Source organism: Leptopilina heterotoma, unplaced genomic scaffold (genome assembly GCF_015476425.1).
Source record: "Leptopilina heterotoma isolate Lh14 unplaced genomic scaffold, ASM1547642v1 Lhet_286, whole genome shotgun sequence".
In the NCBI taxonomy this organism is placed as follows: Eukaryota; Metazoa; Arthropoda; class Insecta; order Hymenoptera; family Figitidae; genus Leptopilina; species Leptopilina heterotoma.
This window is the reverse complement of record NW_025110993.1, coordinates 423840-444673: the sequence shown is the minus strand read 5'-3', so window position 1 is coordinate 444673 and position 20834 is coordinate 423840. Positions and strand designations below refer to the sequence as shown.

Genomic DNA, 20834 nt, shown 5'->3' with positions numbered 1-20834 from the left:
CATTATTATTATTACTATTAATTAAATTGAATTTAGAATTAATTTTTCATTTCTTACGTAGTTGGAAGAAAATAACGACGAAGTTGACAATAAACTATATGACGAATATTGTAAATTGATATCATCGAAAGATGAAGAATCGTCGACTCATTATCGTCATTTTTTAATTGAAAAGAATATCTGTATCACTTTAGAGGAAAGCACAAGTATTATATCACAAGGAACAACTGGATTATGTACCTGGCAGGTATTTAATTTTTAATCATTCTTATTTAACTAAAAAATTGAAAATGAATAAAATTTATTTTTAATTTATTTTTTTACTTTATTTTTATTCTTTACTTTATTATTATTTCTCCGTAATAGGCAGCATCGAAATTAGCCGAATGGTGTCTAATGAATAAATCCGATCTAATTAATAAAAAAATCCTAGAACTTGGATCTGGAATTGGTTTAACGGGTCTTACGGTGATAAATACTTGTTCTCCGAAACAATACACATTCTCCGATTGTCATCCAATTGTTATGAATTTATTATTCAAGAATTTAATGACAAATTTTTCGAATAAGGAAAATTTCGAAAAATTATCAAATCAGGAAAAGAGTGACAAGAGATTTGAATTTGAGGGAAAATACAATCAGCAAACTGAAGTGCGAGCTGTAAATTTGAAATGGGAAGAGATGAATAATTATTTAATTGATTTAATTGACAATAATGATGAAGAGCCTGAAATTGTCATTGCTGCCGATGTATTATACGATAGTAGTAATTTTTCCTCACTCTCGAATGCCTTGAAAATTTTATTAATTCATAATCAATGTCATTACGCAATTATTGCGGCGACTGTACGCAATTCTAAGACGATTGATCAATTCCTCGAGCAATTGGGTAATTTTTTAAATGTCAAATTTAGTATATTTATATTATATAATTATTACGAATTATTTCTCGAATTACTATTATAATAATTATTTTTATTTTTTATATTGATGAATTTCTATTTATATATCAATGGGAAATAATTGATAAAATAACTATAAAAATATTAATTCTATAATTGGCTAATTTTTTCAGATAAAAATCTCAGCTACAGTGACGAAATAGTTCCAAAGTCGATAATATTTATTCCAACAGACGACACACCAATTAGAATAATCAAGGTATTTAAAAAAGAAGAATAGATTAATTTTTTAATTAGATTATGAAAATATATTTTAAATAAAATAATTTCCAATTTTGAATCTAATTATTTTACTTGAAATTAATCAAAATTTTTTATTTATAATTTAATAAATTTGAAAATTAAAATGAAATTGATTTAACAAAAGTTAAATCAATTAAGAAAAAATTGATGGAAGGAGTAATAATTAAAAAGGTAGAGAAACAATTTACTAATTGGATATTAACATTTTTATTATTTACTTCGAACTTTATTTATAAATAACAAAGTCGAAATTTTTATTTTTAAAAAAGAAAACATAAAAAAGTATTAAATTTGACCAGTCAAATGCAACGAAAAAAATTGTGATTCTTTTCTTCTTTAAACTTTATATATAAGTAAAAATAAGGGTTAAAAAAAACATGTGGATTAAAACCACTTTTTCTTGTTATGGCGTTTAAGTTTTAATTCGGCCTCATCGACATCTTTATCGGCATCCTTTTTATGGCTCTTCTTCAATTTTTTCTCCTTCAATTTCTCCTTGAGTTTTCCTTTCTTTGTCTTGGACGGACGATTTACATCATTATCACTACTCGTATCACTTTTACCTTTTGCTGCACAATTGCCCAAAAAAGAAAGAGGGAAAATTAAATTCACATTAACTTATAAATATCGATATATAAAAAAATACTTTTTAAAATTTTTAAATTAACGAAACAAATTTTGCAGAATCAAAAAATATTAAGTAATCTACTAGAAAAAGATCCTTTTTTACATTTATCGAAGAAAATTAAAATTTAGCAAAAAATTTTCGTTAATTTAATTTCGATATAAAATTATAGGAGAAAGTAATTACAATTATTTTCTAAATTTACCCGCGTATAAACCCATATGTTTATTAATACTGCGATCTTCCTCAACTTCACGTTTTCGATCCATTTCAAGGCACTCGACTATTTCATTTCTCCTTTCGACAATTTGTACCAACCTGCAAATTTTTAAATGAAAAATGTTAGAAAAGGAAAAGATTTTTTACGTTTTGCAGAAAAAGGACAGAATTATAATCTTTTAAAATACCTTTGGATTAATGTTTCCTCTCGTTGCTTATCAAAATCAGTTTTTGTAGCTTCAGGTTGACACATAAGGCACCTTATTTGATATTCAACATCAGCGTGTTCTTCCTCTAATCTCTGCTGTCTTCGTAATAACATTAATTCCGCTTGTCTCCTGAACAATTCATTCTTTTCGTTCACGAGGACAAATAATTCTAACACTAATTCTTCCACGTCTCCATCTAAATTCGAGTCTAAAGAGGCAAGTAATTAAAAGCAAATTAATAACAAAATTAACAGTCCACTATTAATTATTAATTGACAAAATTTGATAAATTAAATTCGATAATAGAAAAGTTAAAAGTTCTGCTTACGCGAAAATTATTCAGTTCAATGAAATAGAAAATAAATCAAAATTTATCTTCTAAAATAAACATTCGGAGTTAAATGAAAAAAGTGCATTGTATTGTAATTATTTTTAATTAATGAGGAAAAAAAACTATTTGGTTAAATAAAAATGGAGAAAAACTGATTACCTTCCCCGTTTGGTTTCGATTCGGATTTATCTCGAATTATTTGCTCCAAACGGACGCCTTGTCGTTCCAAACCTTGTTGTTGTAATTCTATTTGATCCAGTTCCAATTTTATATCTTTCATCGATAATACTTTGATCTAAAAATTTTTTATTTACTTGTGAGTACAATTTAGAGATTACCTTTTTCCTTTCCAAAATAAAAAAAAAGAATAAACAATAAAAAAGAATATATTTTAAAAATTTTAAAAGAAAAAGTAACAGAAATTAATATAGATTTAAGAAATTAATTTACCTTTCTGCGAAGGGGAACTGGTCGAGGGGGTGCCGGCCCCTTTTTTCTTTTCCATTTTCCCTGAACACTTTTGTCCGCGTATGAAGCATACGATTGACTATCGTGACAAGAGAGACTCTGTCTCGTTCTATTTACTTCATCTTTATTCGATTTTTGATCCTCCCACATATTTAATTTACATAAATCGTCATCGCTGATTAATTCTTGAATCGGAGATTCATTACAATTGATGTGCGATAAAAGTGATTCATTTTGTGGTGTACTAGTTAAAATTGGTGGAGGTGGTGCTGGTTTTGATTTTCTCATACGTGGCGTCATGTGTGGTGATGAGTTCTATAAATAATTAAATATAAATATTTATTAACTTATTATTATTATTATGTAAATTACAAAATTTTTTATTTTCAAATATAAATTATTTCATAATCAAAATTTTTAAAATTCCCTTATTAAGTACATAATTAATTATTATTGTTAATACTTTCGAAAATTTAAATATAATTCTTCGCAAGAGTTCTATTATTTTCATAACTAATAACATTCTCCGGAAAAATTCAGTCATTTTTCGAAATAATACATTTTTTTGAAAAAATTCAATTATTTTCAAGAAAATTTTAATAAATCCTTCGAAACAATTCAATTATTTTTTAAAACAGTAAAATTCTTTCTAGAAATTCAATTATCTTTATAAAAAATAAAATTCTTTTGAAGATTTCAATTATTTTCAAAAATTTTAATAAAATAATAAAATTCTTCGAAAAAATTCAATGATTTTTAATAGATTAATTTTAGAATTGAAAATATTTGAAAAAAATTATTAAAAAAGTTAGGAAACAAAAAAGCAAACAATGAATCGACTTTTAATTGAAAAAAATAGTTTTAAAATTAATACTCACAGTAGTGTTAATAGATGAATTACGTTTCGGTGTGGTTGGATTCGAATGGGGTGAAGAAAGGATTTCTTTGGTAGGTGGCTGTGGTGCAGGTTTTTTCTTTCGAGAACTTGCCCCAGGTGTGGATCCACAACTTGCCAGGGAAGTATTCGAAGCGTACATTCCGCTCCGTTCCAAATTCTGCTTTGATGTTATAAGACTGCAAAAAAGTTATTTCAAAATTAATACCTAGAAAATAACAAAAACCAATGAAATAAAATTTGCGAATTAAATAAAATGAAGCTCACTTGATTGTTCTTGGTTTAGGAACAGGGAAATTAATCGGAACATTTTTATCTCGTTCGATATTTTTTCCCTTTGTATTGTTATCATTATTATATTCATCGTCATCATCATCATCTTCACTGGAAAATGGATTCAAACTAATTTCCGGTGCTTTCAAACGTCTTTTAATTCTTGTCTCTTGGATTTTCATTTCTTCTTCATCATCACTACTGCCAAATGGATTTGTTGAAATTTTACTTGTATTCTTCTTCGATTCATTGACAATTTCCTCTTCTTCTACTTCTTCTTCTTCTTCATCGGCAAATGGATTTAAATCTTGCGGATAATTATCGACCTGGACATCACTCAAATTTATTCCTTTTGCGGTGAATAAATTCAATTCATCCGTTTCTAATTGACTTCTCGAATAATTTTTGTCGATTTCAACTTTTTCTTTTTTTTCTATTTCCCTTTCTTGAGATTGAATCGTGTCTTTTTGCTCTAATTTCAATTCTGGTTTTAGTTCTAGTTCCGTTTCTGGCGGATTGAAAATGTTCGATTCTTCGGTTTCGTTTAAAAATACTTGTTCCGATTCTATTGAATTTGACTCAAGGAGACGTTCAAACTCGGCTTCTAATGTGTCCATTCGTTTTAATTTTGTTTCCCTTGGGTTGAATTTTTCGGAAGGTTTTTTCGATTCGAAAATTGGGGAATCATTTCCATCATTTCCATCATTTTCATCACTTTCTATCTCATTATTCTCTTCTTGATTTGTTGGGGGGAAGAAGGATGTCAAATCCTTCTTGGACAAAGCAGGCTTGACGGTGTTGACTACTTTTAACTTTTTGTCCTGACTCTCGAACATTTTCAAACGTTGCTGAACGAGAGATGCAGTCGCAGCCTCGCCGTCTAAGTCTTTGGTATTTGTCTTATCATCTAGACACTTAAAATCTACGTCATGGGACGAAATGGCAGTAAGGCGCTGATCATTATCATCATTTATTACGGGGTCACTATTTTCAGCATCGCTCATCATTAATCTCCTCAATGCTGATGAATTTGGGGCTGCCGAGAGTTCATCATCTAATGACACAATATCATCATTAAAAATTGATAATTTTTCTGCTATTAAATTACTCTCGATGAATTTTAATCTCAATTGTTGTGCGGATGACGAATATGACGAAATATCATTACTGTCATCATCTGTATTATTATTATTATTATTATTGGGTGTTGATGCCGTCTGTGGTGTTTGTAAAATTTTTGGATCAATTGATTTGACAATTTTTTCTTCATCGCTGAGAGATTTTTGTAAAATATCATCATTCGCTGTTGTTGGTGATGAAAAACAAGTGGCTTCGTTATTGTATGCTAATGCTTCCTCGTCGGGACACGTTTCACAGCAATATTGTCCGTCCTCGGTCTCATAGTAATTGCCGGGTGTTAATTGATTTTTACAGCGGGCACAGCGAAAGCATGTGCGATGATAGTGCATACGGGAGATGACCAATTTCTCAGCGAGGAAAACAGGAAGACCACACACGGCGCAAGGATCCCTCCGCATCCCCAAACGTGACCCCATCTGAAAAACAAAACGAAAATAAGTTAATGGACAAAAATTACGAGATTAATCGCATGCCATTAAACTGACTTGTTCAGAGACAGAAAGAGGGAGAAGGAAAAAGAGAAAAATTCAGAATTATAAAAATAGCAAATTCAATAAGTTACAAATAATTTCAAATTTTCAATAAATAATCAAAAAAAAAAAAGTCTAAAAACCTAAATACAGAGTTGCCACAGGTCAGAGAAATCAAGGAATTCAGGCAAAAGTCAGGGAAAGTAAAATTAACAAAGTTAAATTTTTGTGGCCACCCTGTAAATAATAAAAAAGTAATTAATAAACAAAAATAAAAAAAGGTGATAAAAAAATTTATTTCACTTTTCACAAACTATTTTCCATCCTATTTTTCGCATGCCGCAGAGAAAAAAAAATGAAATGAATGTGTGAGAAACAACTTTTTCCTTTTTTTTCCTTTTTTTTTTTGTTAAATTCCTTCGGGTCATGCGAAAGTTATATCAAAAGTAACAATAGACAAAATAATAATTTGCCGCGAAACAATTTGTAGCCGCGTGCGCTTAGTAATTATTTTGTTAATTTCATCAACCTAATTATACCGCGGCCGCGTCTGTCATCTAATCTTATTTAATTACTAATTACTTTCATACAAAATGGATAGTTATAACGGAAAATTACACTCTGCATTTATTTATACAAAAAAAAAAAAAATTAGCAAAAATTTCAATTTTTACTTAATATTCACCAATTAGAAATATATTTCTTTATTTCTTCTTATTCATTATTTTATATACTTATTATTATTATTATTGTTATATTATTCCTATTCTAATTAATATTATTATTATATTACATTTTTTCTAAAAAATTAATTTTCATCATGTTAAAAGTTTGATATTTTTTCGTATTTCCGCTATTAATTACAGTCAATTAATTGCTTATAAGCATTTTTGTTTAGTAAATTATTAATTGACAGTTCCTTTATCGCAATCGTTTATTATTTTAATTAACTTTTGAATATTACAAAGGTCACTTTAGGAAAGTTTTTATTATCATTTTTGTTTCTTTTTCAAAAAATACTTTTCAAGACAAACAGTTATTTTCTTATCTTACAGAAAAAAATGTAATGACAACAAGTGTGCTGACTCATTAATAAACAAAACGCTTTAACAATAATGTTAACAATAATACCTAACAATAATATAATAATAAAAATATTTATAATAAAAATATTAATAATAATAATTATAATAATAATAATTATAATGATAATAACAATAAGTATGTTAAAAATTAATATATTCGAATTATTAATAAACATGTCAAAAAAAAAAAAAATCAAATTCCGAAGTAGAGGAGAAAATTGTGAAAATATTTTGTACCTTGATTTGAAAATTTTGATTCATGTTTTGCTGCGATATAAAAATATATTTGTGAGTTTGTAAAAATTTGTGCTTAGTTTTTCTTTGGCAAAAGACAGAAGACACTGAAAATACTGAAATTCAATAAGGGAAAACGTCGGGCGACTGACCGAAGTAATTATTTTTGCTCGCAGACATTCCAGGAACTAACGATGCAGAAGCATATAGTCTATTGTAGTTGTTGAACATACACTGTACATATACACCTATAAATATAACGCAACTCTATCACTTTTAAACGTACATAAATTATTATAAAAATATACTGTAACAATTCGTGACGTACTTGGAAGAAAAGCACAGAAAAAATAATTACAGGCCATGTTTACTTTGATTACAAACTTCGAAAATTCGAAAAAAATTACTTTCCTTTTTATTCGGACTTTACGGACCAAAAATGAAAAAGTATGGACCCTTTATGGACCAATTACTGGCAAAAAATATAAACAAGTCCGAGTCAAATAAGAGAACATTTTTTATATTAATAAAAGATGACCGAGTCATAAAATCATTTACAATTCAATTATTATTACTTACAAGAATTTTTAACTAAAATTCTTTTTTACAACGATTATTTTTAATAATTTTCGAAAAAGTTCTTTGACAATTTTCAAATCCATTTCTTTACAATATTCAATTTTACGAAATTTCAATTATTCGTAAATTCTTCAATTCAATAAATATTAGAAAATAAAAACTTGAAATAATTTTAAAAAACTTCCCAAAATTAAACTTTTTCAAAAAAATTAATATCAAAATTAAAATATTTTTTAAAATTCACGCTATGTATATTGCTTTTAATATTCAATTATTATCTAAAATTTTAACTAAAATTCATTTTTATGAAATGAAAATCAATTTTTATTAGAAAATTCTACTGAAATTCAATTATTTAAATACAAAAATAAATAATTTATTGAAGAATTCAATGTTTCTTAAAATTGAATTCTAATAAAGGATTTTATAAACAAATTTTTAAAGAATTGAATTATTTTGACGAATTTTCATAAAATTTTCAAGAATAATTACATTTTTCAAGGAATTTGATTAAGTTTGTATTAAAAATAATTGAAATTCTGCAATGAATTTTATTACTTTTGAAAATAATTGAATTCCTTAAAAGAATTTTTGTATTTACGAAAAGAATTGAATCTCTGTAAAACAATTTATTGATTATGAAAATAATTGAATGATTGCGAAGAAAATTACAATACATTTCTAAATTATTGAATTCCTGCCCCGAAATTTTTATTATTTTATAAAAATAATTAAAAGTTTGCGCAGAATTTTATCAAACTTTTTTTTTTATAAATTGAATTCTTTTCGGAAATTTTATTAAAATAATAAATATTAAAAATCATTTAATTGAGGAAACTTTTTAAAAATAATTGAAAATTTGCCAAGAAATGTATTAAAATTTTTGAAAATAATTGAATTTTGGAGAAAAATTGTTCAATTATAATTATAATCTAAAATTTTAACTGAAAACCATTTTTAAATCAATGTTTATGAGAAAATTCTACTAGAATTCAATTATTTAAATACAAAAATAACAATTTATTAAATAATTGCATGTTTCTTAAAATTGAATTCTCATAAAGAGTTTTATCTATAAATTTTTAAACAGCTAAATTTTCTTGACGAATTTTAATAAAATTTTTAACAATTTTTTTGAGAAATTCGATTAAATTTGTATTAAAAATATTTGAACTTTTGCAATGAGTTTTAATATTTATGAAAATAATTGAATGATTGCAAAGAAATTTATAAAAAAAATTGTAAATATTGAAATTCCTGTGAAATTTTTATTATTTTTTTAAAATAATTAAAAGTTTGTGTATAATTTTATTAAAATTTGTTTAAAATAATTAAATTCTTTTTGGGTAATTTTATTACAATAGTAGATATTGAAAATCATTGAAATGAGTCAAATTTTTGAAAATATGTAATTGAAATTTTACCATATGAAATTTATTAAAAATTTTTAAAAATAATTGAATTCTTGTGATGAATAATATTATTTATGAAAATAATTGAATTTTGCAATGAATTTTATTACAAATCCAGAAAATAATTGAATTTTGTCGAAGAATTTTACTATTTATAAAAATAATTGAATACCTTTGAAGAATTTTGTTATTTCTCTAAATAATTGAATTTTTTCAAGAATTTTATTCAAATTTTTGAAAATAATTGAATTTCAGAGAAGCATTTAATTATTTCTAAAGATAATTAAAATTTTTGAACATAATTGAATTTCTACAATCATTTGTAATTTCTCTGAATTTCTCCAAATTATATCGTACAATTTACGAACTTTTCATCTTTTTTTGAATTAAATTACGGACTTTAAGAAATTTAAAGAAACGGACTTTTACGGACTTGTAGCAAAATTACGGACTTTTACGGAATTTACAGACCTAATTCTTGCCTTGCTCTTCGGAATTTGATAAAAAAAATTGTGAAACGAATTTCGAAAAACTGAATAAATTCTGTTCATTGCTTATGCTAAGCTTTATTAACAGCCAAATCGGCTAATTTGTATTCCAAAGTTTCTATCATGATTACCGAGTCTTTGAACGTATATGCCGTACATACACCCAGTAGACGTGTACGTAATACAATAGCTCTCTGAATATTTAAATACAGTGTTTTTTTCTACTTTTTCTTCTTTTTACCACTTCTTGTTTTGTCCCGTTTTTTTTGCTTATCAAGTCTTTGAAGAAATCAAGTTTCTTTCGAATATAAACTAAATAAGGTTCTTTTCTTGAAATACGTTTTTTTTATTTTTTATACACAAAAAAATAGTTAAAGAGAGAGAGAGAGAGAGAGAGAGAGAGAGAGAGAGAAAGAATCGTGATTTGTTTATACAAAACTTTTGAAAGTGTGTAAAACTAGAGATAAAACGAGTGGCTCTATAAAATTTTTAGTACCCACAAAGATGTTAGATTTATGTTACTTCTTTCATTTTCATGGAAAAAATGTACAAAAAAAAGAAAGAAGAAAAAATCATCTGTTCACATACTGTTGCAAACCGTAAATGTCAAAAGAACGTATTTCAATTTTTTTTCTTTTTCCCCACAATCGATATAAATAATTCAGCCGAATATTTCAATAAAAACCAGTGAATATTACATTTTTTTTATCAAATAAATATAAAATTATTATTACATATAATAAATTATAAATTGTCGAAAATTTGACTGAGTCAAATGTAAATATTTATACGTTTAAAATAAATATTTATTCGATAAAAAACATGTTTATTAAAATTGGAGTTAAATAAATTTAGTTCAGTGTACGAAAGTTTGATTAGCAAAATTTAAATTTTATAATATTTATAATAATTAAAGTAAAAATTGTCAATTTTGTTATAAAAATAAAATAGTAAGAGATTATAATAATAAGTAAAGAAAGAGAAAGAAGAGAAAATTGATTAATTATATAACACTAATGGCTAAAAATTAAATTAGAGAGAAAATAGTTAAAGAGCATATTTTTTATTAATATAAAAATAGACATATTCATGCAAATGCTGATAAGCAAAAGACAAAAGCAAAAAAACAATAACAACAAAGCAATTTACCTTCTAGCAGAATATTTCAGGTTTATATTGCCCCATTAAGTCCAAGCTTTCCTCCTGCGGAGAACAAAAATAAATGATAAAGGAGTTAACGTAACTAATGAGAGAGAGACAGAGAGAGAGAGAAAATGAGAAAATGAGAAAGGGAGGAAGAGAGACAGTTAAGTAACGTGTGTGACAGATTAAATGCAAATTGATTGATGGATATCCAATATTCCAGTTTCCGGTTTATTGACGAAATAATGAAAGGATTTTTACTTCGTTAGAAAATTAAAATTTATCGTTATAAATAACACGAGGACGTAACATAATAAATTATTATAAACATTAAAAAAAGAAGTGCAATGAAATTAAATTATGTTCAACAAATTTTTTTAAATTCTTGTCAATATTCCAATTATCTTTAGAAATAATCAAATTCTTCTCCAAAATTCAATTATTTTCAAATATTTAAATAAAATTTTTGGCAAAATTTCAATTATTTTCAATTTCTACTATTTTCAAAAAATAATAAAAATTCCACAAGAATTTATTTACAATTTTTTTTTATTAATTTCTTCGTAATCATTATTCAATTATTTTCATAAATAATAAAATTTTTACGGGGATTCAATTATTTTCATAAATAATAAAATTTTTATGGGGCTTCAATTATTTTCGTAAATAATAAAATTCTTCTGAGGTATTCAATTATTTTCATAAATAATAAAACACATTGCGGAATTTCAATTATTTTTAATACAAACTTAATCAAATTCCTTGAAAAAAATTCTTAAAAATATTATTAAAATTTGTCAAAAAAATTCAGTTATTTAAAAATTTATAAATAAAATTCTTTATGAGAATTAAATTTTAAGAAACATTCAATTATTCAATAAATTGTTATTTTTGTATTTAAATAATTGAATTCTAGTAGAATTTTCTCATAAACATTGATTTAAAAATGGATTTCAGTTCAAATTTTAGATTATAATAATTGAATTCTTTCGAACAATTTCATTAAAATTTTTTAAATAATTGAATTTTATCGAGACATTTTTTTTAAATTGTTTTAAAAATAATTGAATTTCTGCTAAAATTTTGATATTTTTGAAAATAATTGAATTCTTGCCAAGAATTTTATTAAAATTGAATTTGCTGTTAATTTTTTTTTTTACATAGAATTCAATTATTTTTGAAAATTTTAATAAAATTCTTCGCAAGAATTCAATTATTTTCATAAATAATAAAACTCAAATTATTCTTAAAATTTTGATTCAAATTCGTTGAAAGAATCCAATTATTTAAAAATTTGTTGATAAAAATCTTTATGAGAATTCAATTTTAAGAAACATTCAATTATTAAATAAATTTTTTATTTTTGTATTTATAAATAATTGAATTCTCGTATAACTTTCTAATGAAAATTGATTTAAAAATGAATTTCAGTTAAAATTTTAGATAATAATTGAATATTAAAAGCAATGTGGTGTGAATTTTAAAAAATAATTGAATTTTGAAAAAGTTTAATTTTGGGAAGTTTTTTTAAAATTATTTCAAGTTTTTATTTTCTAATATTTATTGAATTGAAGAATTTACGAATAATTGGAATTTTGTAAAATTGAATATTGTAAAGAAATGGATTTGAAAATTGTCAAAGAACTTTTTCGAAAATTATTAAAAATACATAATTAGATTTAAAGAAGAATTTTAGTTAAAAATTCTTGAAAATTTGAATTTCTAGTTTTAAGTAAAATGTTTTCTTATTTGACTCGGACTGGTTATTTGAATCATTTTTTTCAGTGTATAATTTTTTATTGCATGATGGATTCAAAATAATGATATAACAATTGAATTTTCAATTCTTCTTTTTTTCACCCCTTTTAAAATTCAAAGACAAAAAAATTTTGTTCATTAAAAACTTTTTCCCTCAGAACACCAAAAATCACAAATTCATTTCACAGTAAACTGTCTACATTTCAATTTTAAATGCTCGAGAAAAATGAACGACATACAGAAAAAAGGGAAACAATTTGCATTCCGTCTGTCGAAAAAGAGAAAAAAATAATAGTAAATGTAATTTTAATTTTGTCATATGTATTTTTGCCATCGAACAATGAAAAGTTTAAATATTATAATTTACATTGTTATGTAATTTTTTTTTATTTTGAAAGGAGACAAAAAAAATTGAAATTCCCGTTATTCTAGTTCGCCTACGCGTGTTAAATATAAATATATAGATATGTGAATTATCCTTGAGCCATTAATATATACCACATGGAATAATAAAATATATAAAGTGGAAAGTGAAAATTTTTATTGTCAAAGATATTTTTGCCCATATTGATATTGTATATGGACTTATAGAAATTCTTTTGTTATTGTAATGTCGAAAGCTTTCAACTCAAATAGATGTATATTGTATAGTGCATTCTGATATGATTTATATATTTATTTTGATTTATAGTCTTATTTTATTCTTTTGCAAACGCAATTTCGAATAAATCTTGTTTAATTAATAAAGATAAGAAAATAAAGATTAATTTTTTCTGTATTATTTTTTTTTAAGTTAAAAATTATTTTTCTATTGCCTACGCATTTAATCTTTTTTACCAACGCATATTATGAACTAATAATTGCATTATCATACGGATTATAAAAAATAAAGTAACAACAATTGCCTTTTCTAAAGAAAACAAAATCTTAATATATAATTAACTTTTCTATTTAAGAATTAAATAAATTCTAGAAGACGAAGCAACAAAAATTCAGTACAAATATGAAAAAATTATTTAAACATCGAATTGAAATAACTAAACTGAAAAAAAATTTATTTAATTCAAATAACGGATTACTTGACAATTATCAATTAAATATTTACTTGAATCAAATAATTTTTATTTATTGAGTTAATTAAATTGTATTTGAACCAAGCAATATTTTCAGTGTTTGAAGCAAATACCATTTAATTGACTAAAATAAAAATTAGTTGATTGAAGTAAATATTTACTTGAATATTTACTTGAATTAGTCAAGTAATCGGTGTAATTTATTTGATTTGAATAAAATCAATTTTTTTACTATTATTATTTTGCAATAAAAAAATAAATTTTTTGTTTACTATTAATAATTATTGTCGCTGCTTATTAATTTTATAATGAATGGAATCTGATATATTAAATAAAAATTTATCATAGAAAACCTAATGAATTTTAAAAGGTAATAAAATGCAACTATAAAAAAATAATAATGCAATTAAAAGTCAATAAAGTGAGATAAATTCGTATATCGTATGTTAATACTGAAGATGATAAAATAGGAAATTAAAATGTGTATAGATATAAGATATAATATATGTGTACATGTAATTAAGAAAATGTGAAAGTTTCTTTATTAGAGTGAGACGGAACTATTAAAAATTCCATTTCAGTTCCAAAAAAGGGAAACTAGTAATTTTAATGAACTTCACTTTACAATGGCTTTGAGATTGAAAGTTGAGTTAAAAGAGATGAGCCTTTGTGAGATATTCTCGCCCACTCTACTACTACTATCACTACTACTATATCCGCTATGTCGGTGGCTCAGGCTGAATCACGATGATGAAACACAATGATTTCAAGAATGAAAATTGCTTAGGAACTACAAAAACGTTTTTCCTTCATATTACGTTCCTTTATAAACAGAATACTGTTCGCTTCTTGATTCTTGTGAAAAAAGAAAAATAATATTATATTTGTTTTTGAGTCAAAAATAATATACGAATGAATGAAAATTAATACACACTCTACGAAAAAACAATCAATTTTAAGTAGAAAAAACAGTAATTGTCAGACAATAAAACAGGGCTCGAACCAGTCAAAGTATTTCAAAATAAGGACCAAAAATGAAAAATTACGGACCAATTATTACAGATTTCTAAATCAATTTATTTACAATATTCAATTTTACGAATAATTGAATTCTTAAAAAGAATTTTATTTTTTATGAAAATAATAAAATATTTGCGTAGAATTTTATTAAAATTTTTTTAAATAATTGAATTCTTTTGAAAATTTTGATTAAAATAGTAAATATTGAATGAATCATTGAATTAAAAAAAATTCTTGAAAATAATTGAATTCTTGTAACGAATTTTATAACATTTTTTCAAATAATTGAATTCCTGAGAAAAATTTTATTATATTTAAGAAAATAATTGAATTCAATTATTATCTAAAATATCAACTGACATTCATTTTTAAATCAATTTTTATAAAAATATTCAACGTAAATTCAATTATTTAAATACAAAAATAAATAATTTTTTTAGTGTTTTTTTAACTAAAATTCTTTTTTAAATCCATTATTTATAATTATTTATAATAATTTTGGAAAGAGTTTTTTGTGATTTTTCAAATTCATTTCTTTACAATTTAATTTTAGAAAATTTCAATTATTAGAATATTTTTCTATTAAATATGCGAGAATTTATTTTTTGAAAAAAATTCAATTCCTGTAAAGAATTCAATTAATTTTGGTAAATAATTTAATTCCTGTGAAAACTTTATGGAAGAATTTATTGTTTGGAAAAAAATTCAATTCCTGTAAAGAATTCAATTTATTTTGGTAAATAATTTAATTACTGTGAAGAATTTCATTAAAAGTTTTGAATATAATTTAATTTTTACAAAGAATTCTCTTATTTTTAAAAAATCATTGAATTCCTCCAAAGAATTTTATTAATTTTTCAAAATAATTGAATATCTGCAAAGAATTTTAATAAATTTTGAAAATAATTGAATTCCTTTGAAGAATTTGGTTATTTTTTCTAAAATAATTGAATTCCATCGAAAAATTTTATTATTTTTGGAAAATAGTTGAATTCCTGTGAAGAATTTTATTAATTTTTGCAAATAATTGAATTTCTGCGAAGAATTTGATGACTTTTGAAAATAATTGAATTTCTGCAATCATTTGAAATTTCTCTAAAATTTTCTCAATTATATCGTACAATTTACGAACTTTTTGTCCTTTTTCTACCAAATTACAAACTTTTTTTATTAAAAAACTGCCTTCTACGGACTTGAAGCAAATTTACGGATCTTTACGGGATTTACGGATCTAGTTCGAGCCCTGCATAAAATAAAAACCAATTGATTAAATAGTTAATGAAAATTAGACTAGATGCTATGTTAATAAACTTTTTTTTCTATTTTTACACCCAGAGACAGATAGACAGACATTCACTATAAGTATTAAATGATAAGATATTATTTAAATATAATGTTATAAATATAAATATTACATTTAATAGCGCAAGAACTAGGAATCTGCTTTACCGATTGCCAGTAAAATAGTGTTTACCGGTCACCGTTAAAAAAAAGTTTTGCTTTATCGAACGTCAATAACTTTACCAATAAAACTCTTAAGAATTGATTTTCATAGTTCCAATAGTCGATAAAGAATTAAAATCCATTTTTATCGAGGAACGATAATAAAAAAAATGGGTTAAATTCACTTTACGCTTTGCAAATACGATATATAGTCAACTCATTAATCTATCACCGTTAAAAAAGACGAATATATTCTTTATTCAGTATAAATATAAAAACGTTTCACCCAAGTGGCCAGTAAAAAAAATCTACAGAATTGATTTCCAGAGTATCGATAAAATATTTAAATCTACTTTACCAAGGGCTACTTAAAGCAGTGAAAACTTTTTAACGATTACAGTTAAAATATTTAAATTTAAATCGATTCAACACGGGGAAAATTAAAACGAAAAAGTTTAGAATTCTTCATTACGTATTAAAATACGAAATGAAGAATTTTAAACTTTTTCGTTGGCATAGAAACCTATGTTATCGATAGTCGGTTTTATAGAAATCTAGGTTATCGACATCCGATTTTTAATTTTTATATTTATATTTACAATTGCAATTAGAATTAGAATTATATTTCCTTTCTTTAGAGAAAGTTATTAATTTATTAAAAAGGCAAAACTGTTTATGCATATTATATGAAAAATGGAGAAAATGCCAAGTATAGATTGGAGAGGGCAAAAGAGGAGCCAGGAGATAATTTATATTATATATATTATTATAATTATTATAAATATTATAATTTCGTGAAATATTAATATGCTATTATGGAGAGGGGGATCATAAATTTCAACGTAAATTGGTTCTTGAAACTTTCGTTGAAAATTAAATTCATTAGAGGATTTTCAAGGATTATACACACATAAGACTACATTGTATATAATGCATATATGGTTCAAAAGCCTGTTAATGAATTGGAAACATGAGCTGACGGCTTTTCGTAAATTATACACATATTCATATGTGTATGTGACTAAAATGTAATTTTTGCCTGCAGCATTTAATTGCACATTTCATTAAAGTGATGATACATTTACACACATATTTAAAGCCCAAAAGATCGATTAAACACTAATTAGTAATTAATTTAGCCGCTATTGTAAAAAAAAATTTTAAATAAAGTTTTTTCTATTTCTATTAAATGAAAACAGAGCAGTACAAAATAAAGCAATGTGATCATAATTTTAAAATGCCGGCAAAGAAAAAGTTAGAGGGAAAAAGCATTTTTTATTGAAATAAATTAAAATAAAAGAGGAACAGGGAAAAAATAATAATAAAATTATTGATAAAGTGCGATAATAATTACCTTCGGTTTAGGAGATTCTGGTACTGGTGCAATTCTTTCGGAGGAACTTTCAGTTGTTCGATTTAGGGCCAGTCGAGTTGGTGATGAAACTGAAAAATAAAAAAATAGTCAGTTATCCAGTCGCTTAATTAATATATAATAATCAAATTTTCTATTTTTTTGACATTTAATTTGTGAATTTTGACCTAAATCATTAGATTAGGTTCCTCCCGTTGACCTGCGCAGTATATTTGCTCTAATTTGTCTCTTGACATATTAATTAATTTTAATTGTTAAAATTAATATTCCAGATTACATCTATATTATTAATAATCGTTGATATTCCAGTAATATGTTCCCAGTTTGAAGGTAGTTATTGTTTGCTTTTTTGTTTCTTAACTTTTTAAATAAATTTTCTTTTTAAATAATTTCAATTTTAAAATGAATATATTGAAAATCATTGAATTCTTGATAAAAGAATTGTATCAATAAATTTCAGAATAATTGAATTTCTTCGAGAAAATTTTATTATTTATGAAAATAATTGAATTCTTGCAAAAAAATTTTTAAAAATCCTAATTAAATTCTTTTGAAGAATTTCCTTCAATTTTCTTTTTCGATTTTCTTTAATAATTTTAATTGAAAATTTTTACAGTAGGTAACTGAATTTTATAAACAATTTCTTTCAAGTTTTTAAAATAATCGTGTCTTCGAAGAAGTTTGGAAAATTTTAGAAAATAATTGAATTTTTGCAAAGATTATACTATTCAAAAAAATAATTATAAAAAAAATTGAATTATTTCGTGGAATTTTATTGAAAATAATTGAATTTTACCAAAGATTTTACTATTTATAAAAATAATTGAATTCTTGCGAAGAGTTTTATTAAAATTTTTGAAAATATAAACAATAATAATTAATTTTGTAATTAATAAGTGAATTTTTAAAATTTTTTATTATGAAATTATTCAAAAAGTTATAATTGTAAATTGAAAATTTTGTATAATAAAAATATTAGTTTTAATTATATAATAAATCAAGAGTTGAATTGTAATTATATATAAATAATAATATTAAATAATATATATTTGAAAATATGAATCAAATAAATAATTAATTAATGTATTATTATTATTATTATTATTATTATTATTATTATTATTAATTTCCCCTTTATCTGAATCTTGAAATTACGCAACGAATAATGAATTTGAAAATTTGAAGGCGAACAGTTCTTTTTATCTTGATATGTTACATAAGTTATTCCTTAAGCAGAAAAAGAATTCCTTTTTTTTATAGAAAAAAGATACAATAGGCAAAAAAGGAAAAATAAAAACACAGGGAGGGGGGGGGGGAATTTCATTATAAATGGAAGCTCTTGAGTTTAAATTGTATAACTTTCTCTGTGAAAATCAGGTTAGTAATGTGAACAATAAAACTTATTACAAAAAAAAATAAAAAAAAATAATTGGAAAGCTTGTTAATTATTAGAAATCAAGTATAATTTACAGAAAGCGATTACTATTTTCTGATGGAAAGTTAAAACTTTTTAATTAGATTACGAGAACAATGTTTTATATATATATTAATTTTAAACTCAAATTAGTTGCAAATTCTAAATCGGTCAACTTTTCTACACACCACAAGATTAAATTTTTTTTATTAAATTGATGATAATTATTATTTTACCCGATTAGTTGTTAATAGTTGTTGCAGTTTATTTTTGTCATTACAGTATTTTATTTTTATTTTTATTTCACAGTATTTTATTTTTATTTTTATTTTAACAGTATTTTATTTTTATTATAACAGTAAATACTTAATGATTAATTAACTAATGGGCAATTATAATCGCTTTTATTATTTTAAAAGAAGTATTAAATAAATGCTTTTTAAATTTCACGAAAATAAAAGGACAAAAAAATTTTAAATGAGAAAAGTTTAAATATGGATTAAGCGCGGCAGAAAAAGAAAATTGAAATAACTTTTAAAGTCTTTCGCCGTTTGCTTTTCTCTTTTCTTTATATATATTATATATATATATGTATATAAATCATCGCCGTTTTTTCGGTGGCGGAAAAAAGTTTTCCATGTTCAGAAAAGAAACTTTGTCTGCGGATCAAAAACTTATTTTCATCGTTTAGAGTGTAACAACGAAAAATACTTATACAAAACAGACATTTATTATTATTATTATTATTATTATATTATAAAATCGAAAATTTATTTTTGATTTTTATTCATTTATTTTAATTTATAGAGAGTGCGGGACTAAGTCAGATTTTATTTGTAAAATATATAATAACTCAATAAAAAAAAATTATACAGTCTGGCGCATGATATGTTAATAATTGACAAGAATGATTTTTTTAAAGTTGAAAGCCTTTTATATGTTAATTGAGCGTTGATTACGAGACCACAACGTCGACGACTCGGAGTAGAGCGTTTGGCAAAACTTTCGCCAATCAAAATGCTTATTATACCATCCTCCATATATGTATATGGCTAGGAAGTTTTTTTTTGTTTATTTTCTTTTTTTTCTTTTTTTTTAAAGGTTCGCGTGTTGTAAATAAATTCAGCTTCCGCCCTTTTCTCTTGTCGATCTGGTCGGTTGCATATATATAAATGCATAGAGGATGAAAGTGATTACGAAACGCTTGTGTTTTTTTTTCTAAAATAAATTTTGTCATTATCGACGCGGCGTCGAATAGGTGAGAAAAAATTTTTTCCATTTATTCCATTTATTCTTATTGTGAAAAGGAGACTTTACTGGGTGCATCTGTATTTTTTTTATTTCAACAACAAACTTGTTGTATATAAGTAAATAAATATGTATTGCATAAGGTCTCTCTTAATGCACTGAGAGAGAAAAAGAGAGAGAAAATTAACATCAGATAGATGTTTACATAAATCTTGCGCTTACTGAACGTGTGCCATCTAGACAGTTTTTCTTTCACAATAATTATACGCGAATAACCCTTCACTGCACGGATAATATTGCGCACCACAAATGGGCATTAATCCTGTTTACTGGACACGAATAAATAATTTATTAGATATTCGATTTTCTCTCTTTATATTTTCTATAGTTTCAATAAAACTATAAACTTATGACTTCAATTGTTTAGCGAGAGAAATTTCTCATATCTACGTAATTTAATTGCGAATTTAATTTTCTTTCGTCTTCATTCATGTGGTTAATTTATAGCTAAAGTAATTATTAAATATTTTATTTATAAATTTCATGATAAAAAAAAAAGATTAAAAAACTCCCTGATTTCTAGACTTTTTCCTGATTTCCATCCGAAATTTTGACTAATACCCTAATTCTAAAGAATATTCTTATTCACTGCCAAAATGATTATTAGATAAACAAAAAAATGTTCTATTCCATTTAGAAATTTCTTCAAAAGTAAAATTATTCGAAAACA

General features: G+C 24.1%; 2 protein-coding genes across 5 annotated transcripts in view; one reads left to right on the top strand and one right to left on the bottom strand.

The window, feature by feature from the left end:
• The window catches only part of LOC122504266 (protein-lysine N-methyltransferase EEF2KMT), a 34392-nt gene that overhangs the window by 981 nt on the left and 12577 nt on the right, over window positions 1-20834 (top strand). Inside the window, exons 3-5 of the mRNA XM_043615293.1 lie at window positions 62-247; window positions 367-889; window positions 1076-1161. Coding sequence (XP_043471228.1) covers window positions 62-247; window positions 367-889; window positions 1076-1161 — 795 coding nt within the window. The remainder of the gene's footprint in view (window positions 1-61; window positions 248-366; window positions 890-1075; window positions 1162-20834) is intronic.
• Window positions 1466-20834, bottom strand: part of LOC122504264 (MICAL-like protein 1) — a 90927-nt gene continuing 71558 nt past the window's right edge. Inside the window, exons 1-9 of one of the 4 annotated variants that reach the window (XM_043615282.1) lie at window positions 17425-17512; window positions 10783-10836; window positions 4220-5781; window positions 3936-4131; window positions 3040-3372; window positions 2749-2884; window positions 2238-2466; window positions 2036-2148; window positions 1467-1774 (exon numbers count right to left, since the gene is read on the bottom strand). In XM_043615282.1, the coding sequence (XP_043471217.1) occupies window positions 1590-1774; window positions 2036-2148; window positions 2238-2466; window positions 2749-2884; window positions 3040-3372; window positions 3936-4131; window positions 4220-5781 (2754 nt within the window). In that variant the 5' untranslated portion in view covers window positions 10783-10836; window positions 17425-17512 and the 3' untranslated portion in view covers window positions 1467-1589. Of the gene's footprint in view, window positions 1775-2016; window positions 2149-2237; window positions 2467-2748; window positions 2885-3039; window positions 3373-3935; window positions 4132-4219; window positions 5782-7157; window positions 7279-10782; window positions 10837-17424; window positions 17514-20834 lie in introns of those variants that run through there. The other 3 variants (XM_043615279.1, XM_043615281.1, XM_043615280.1) reach the window with 3 other exon arrangements.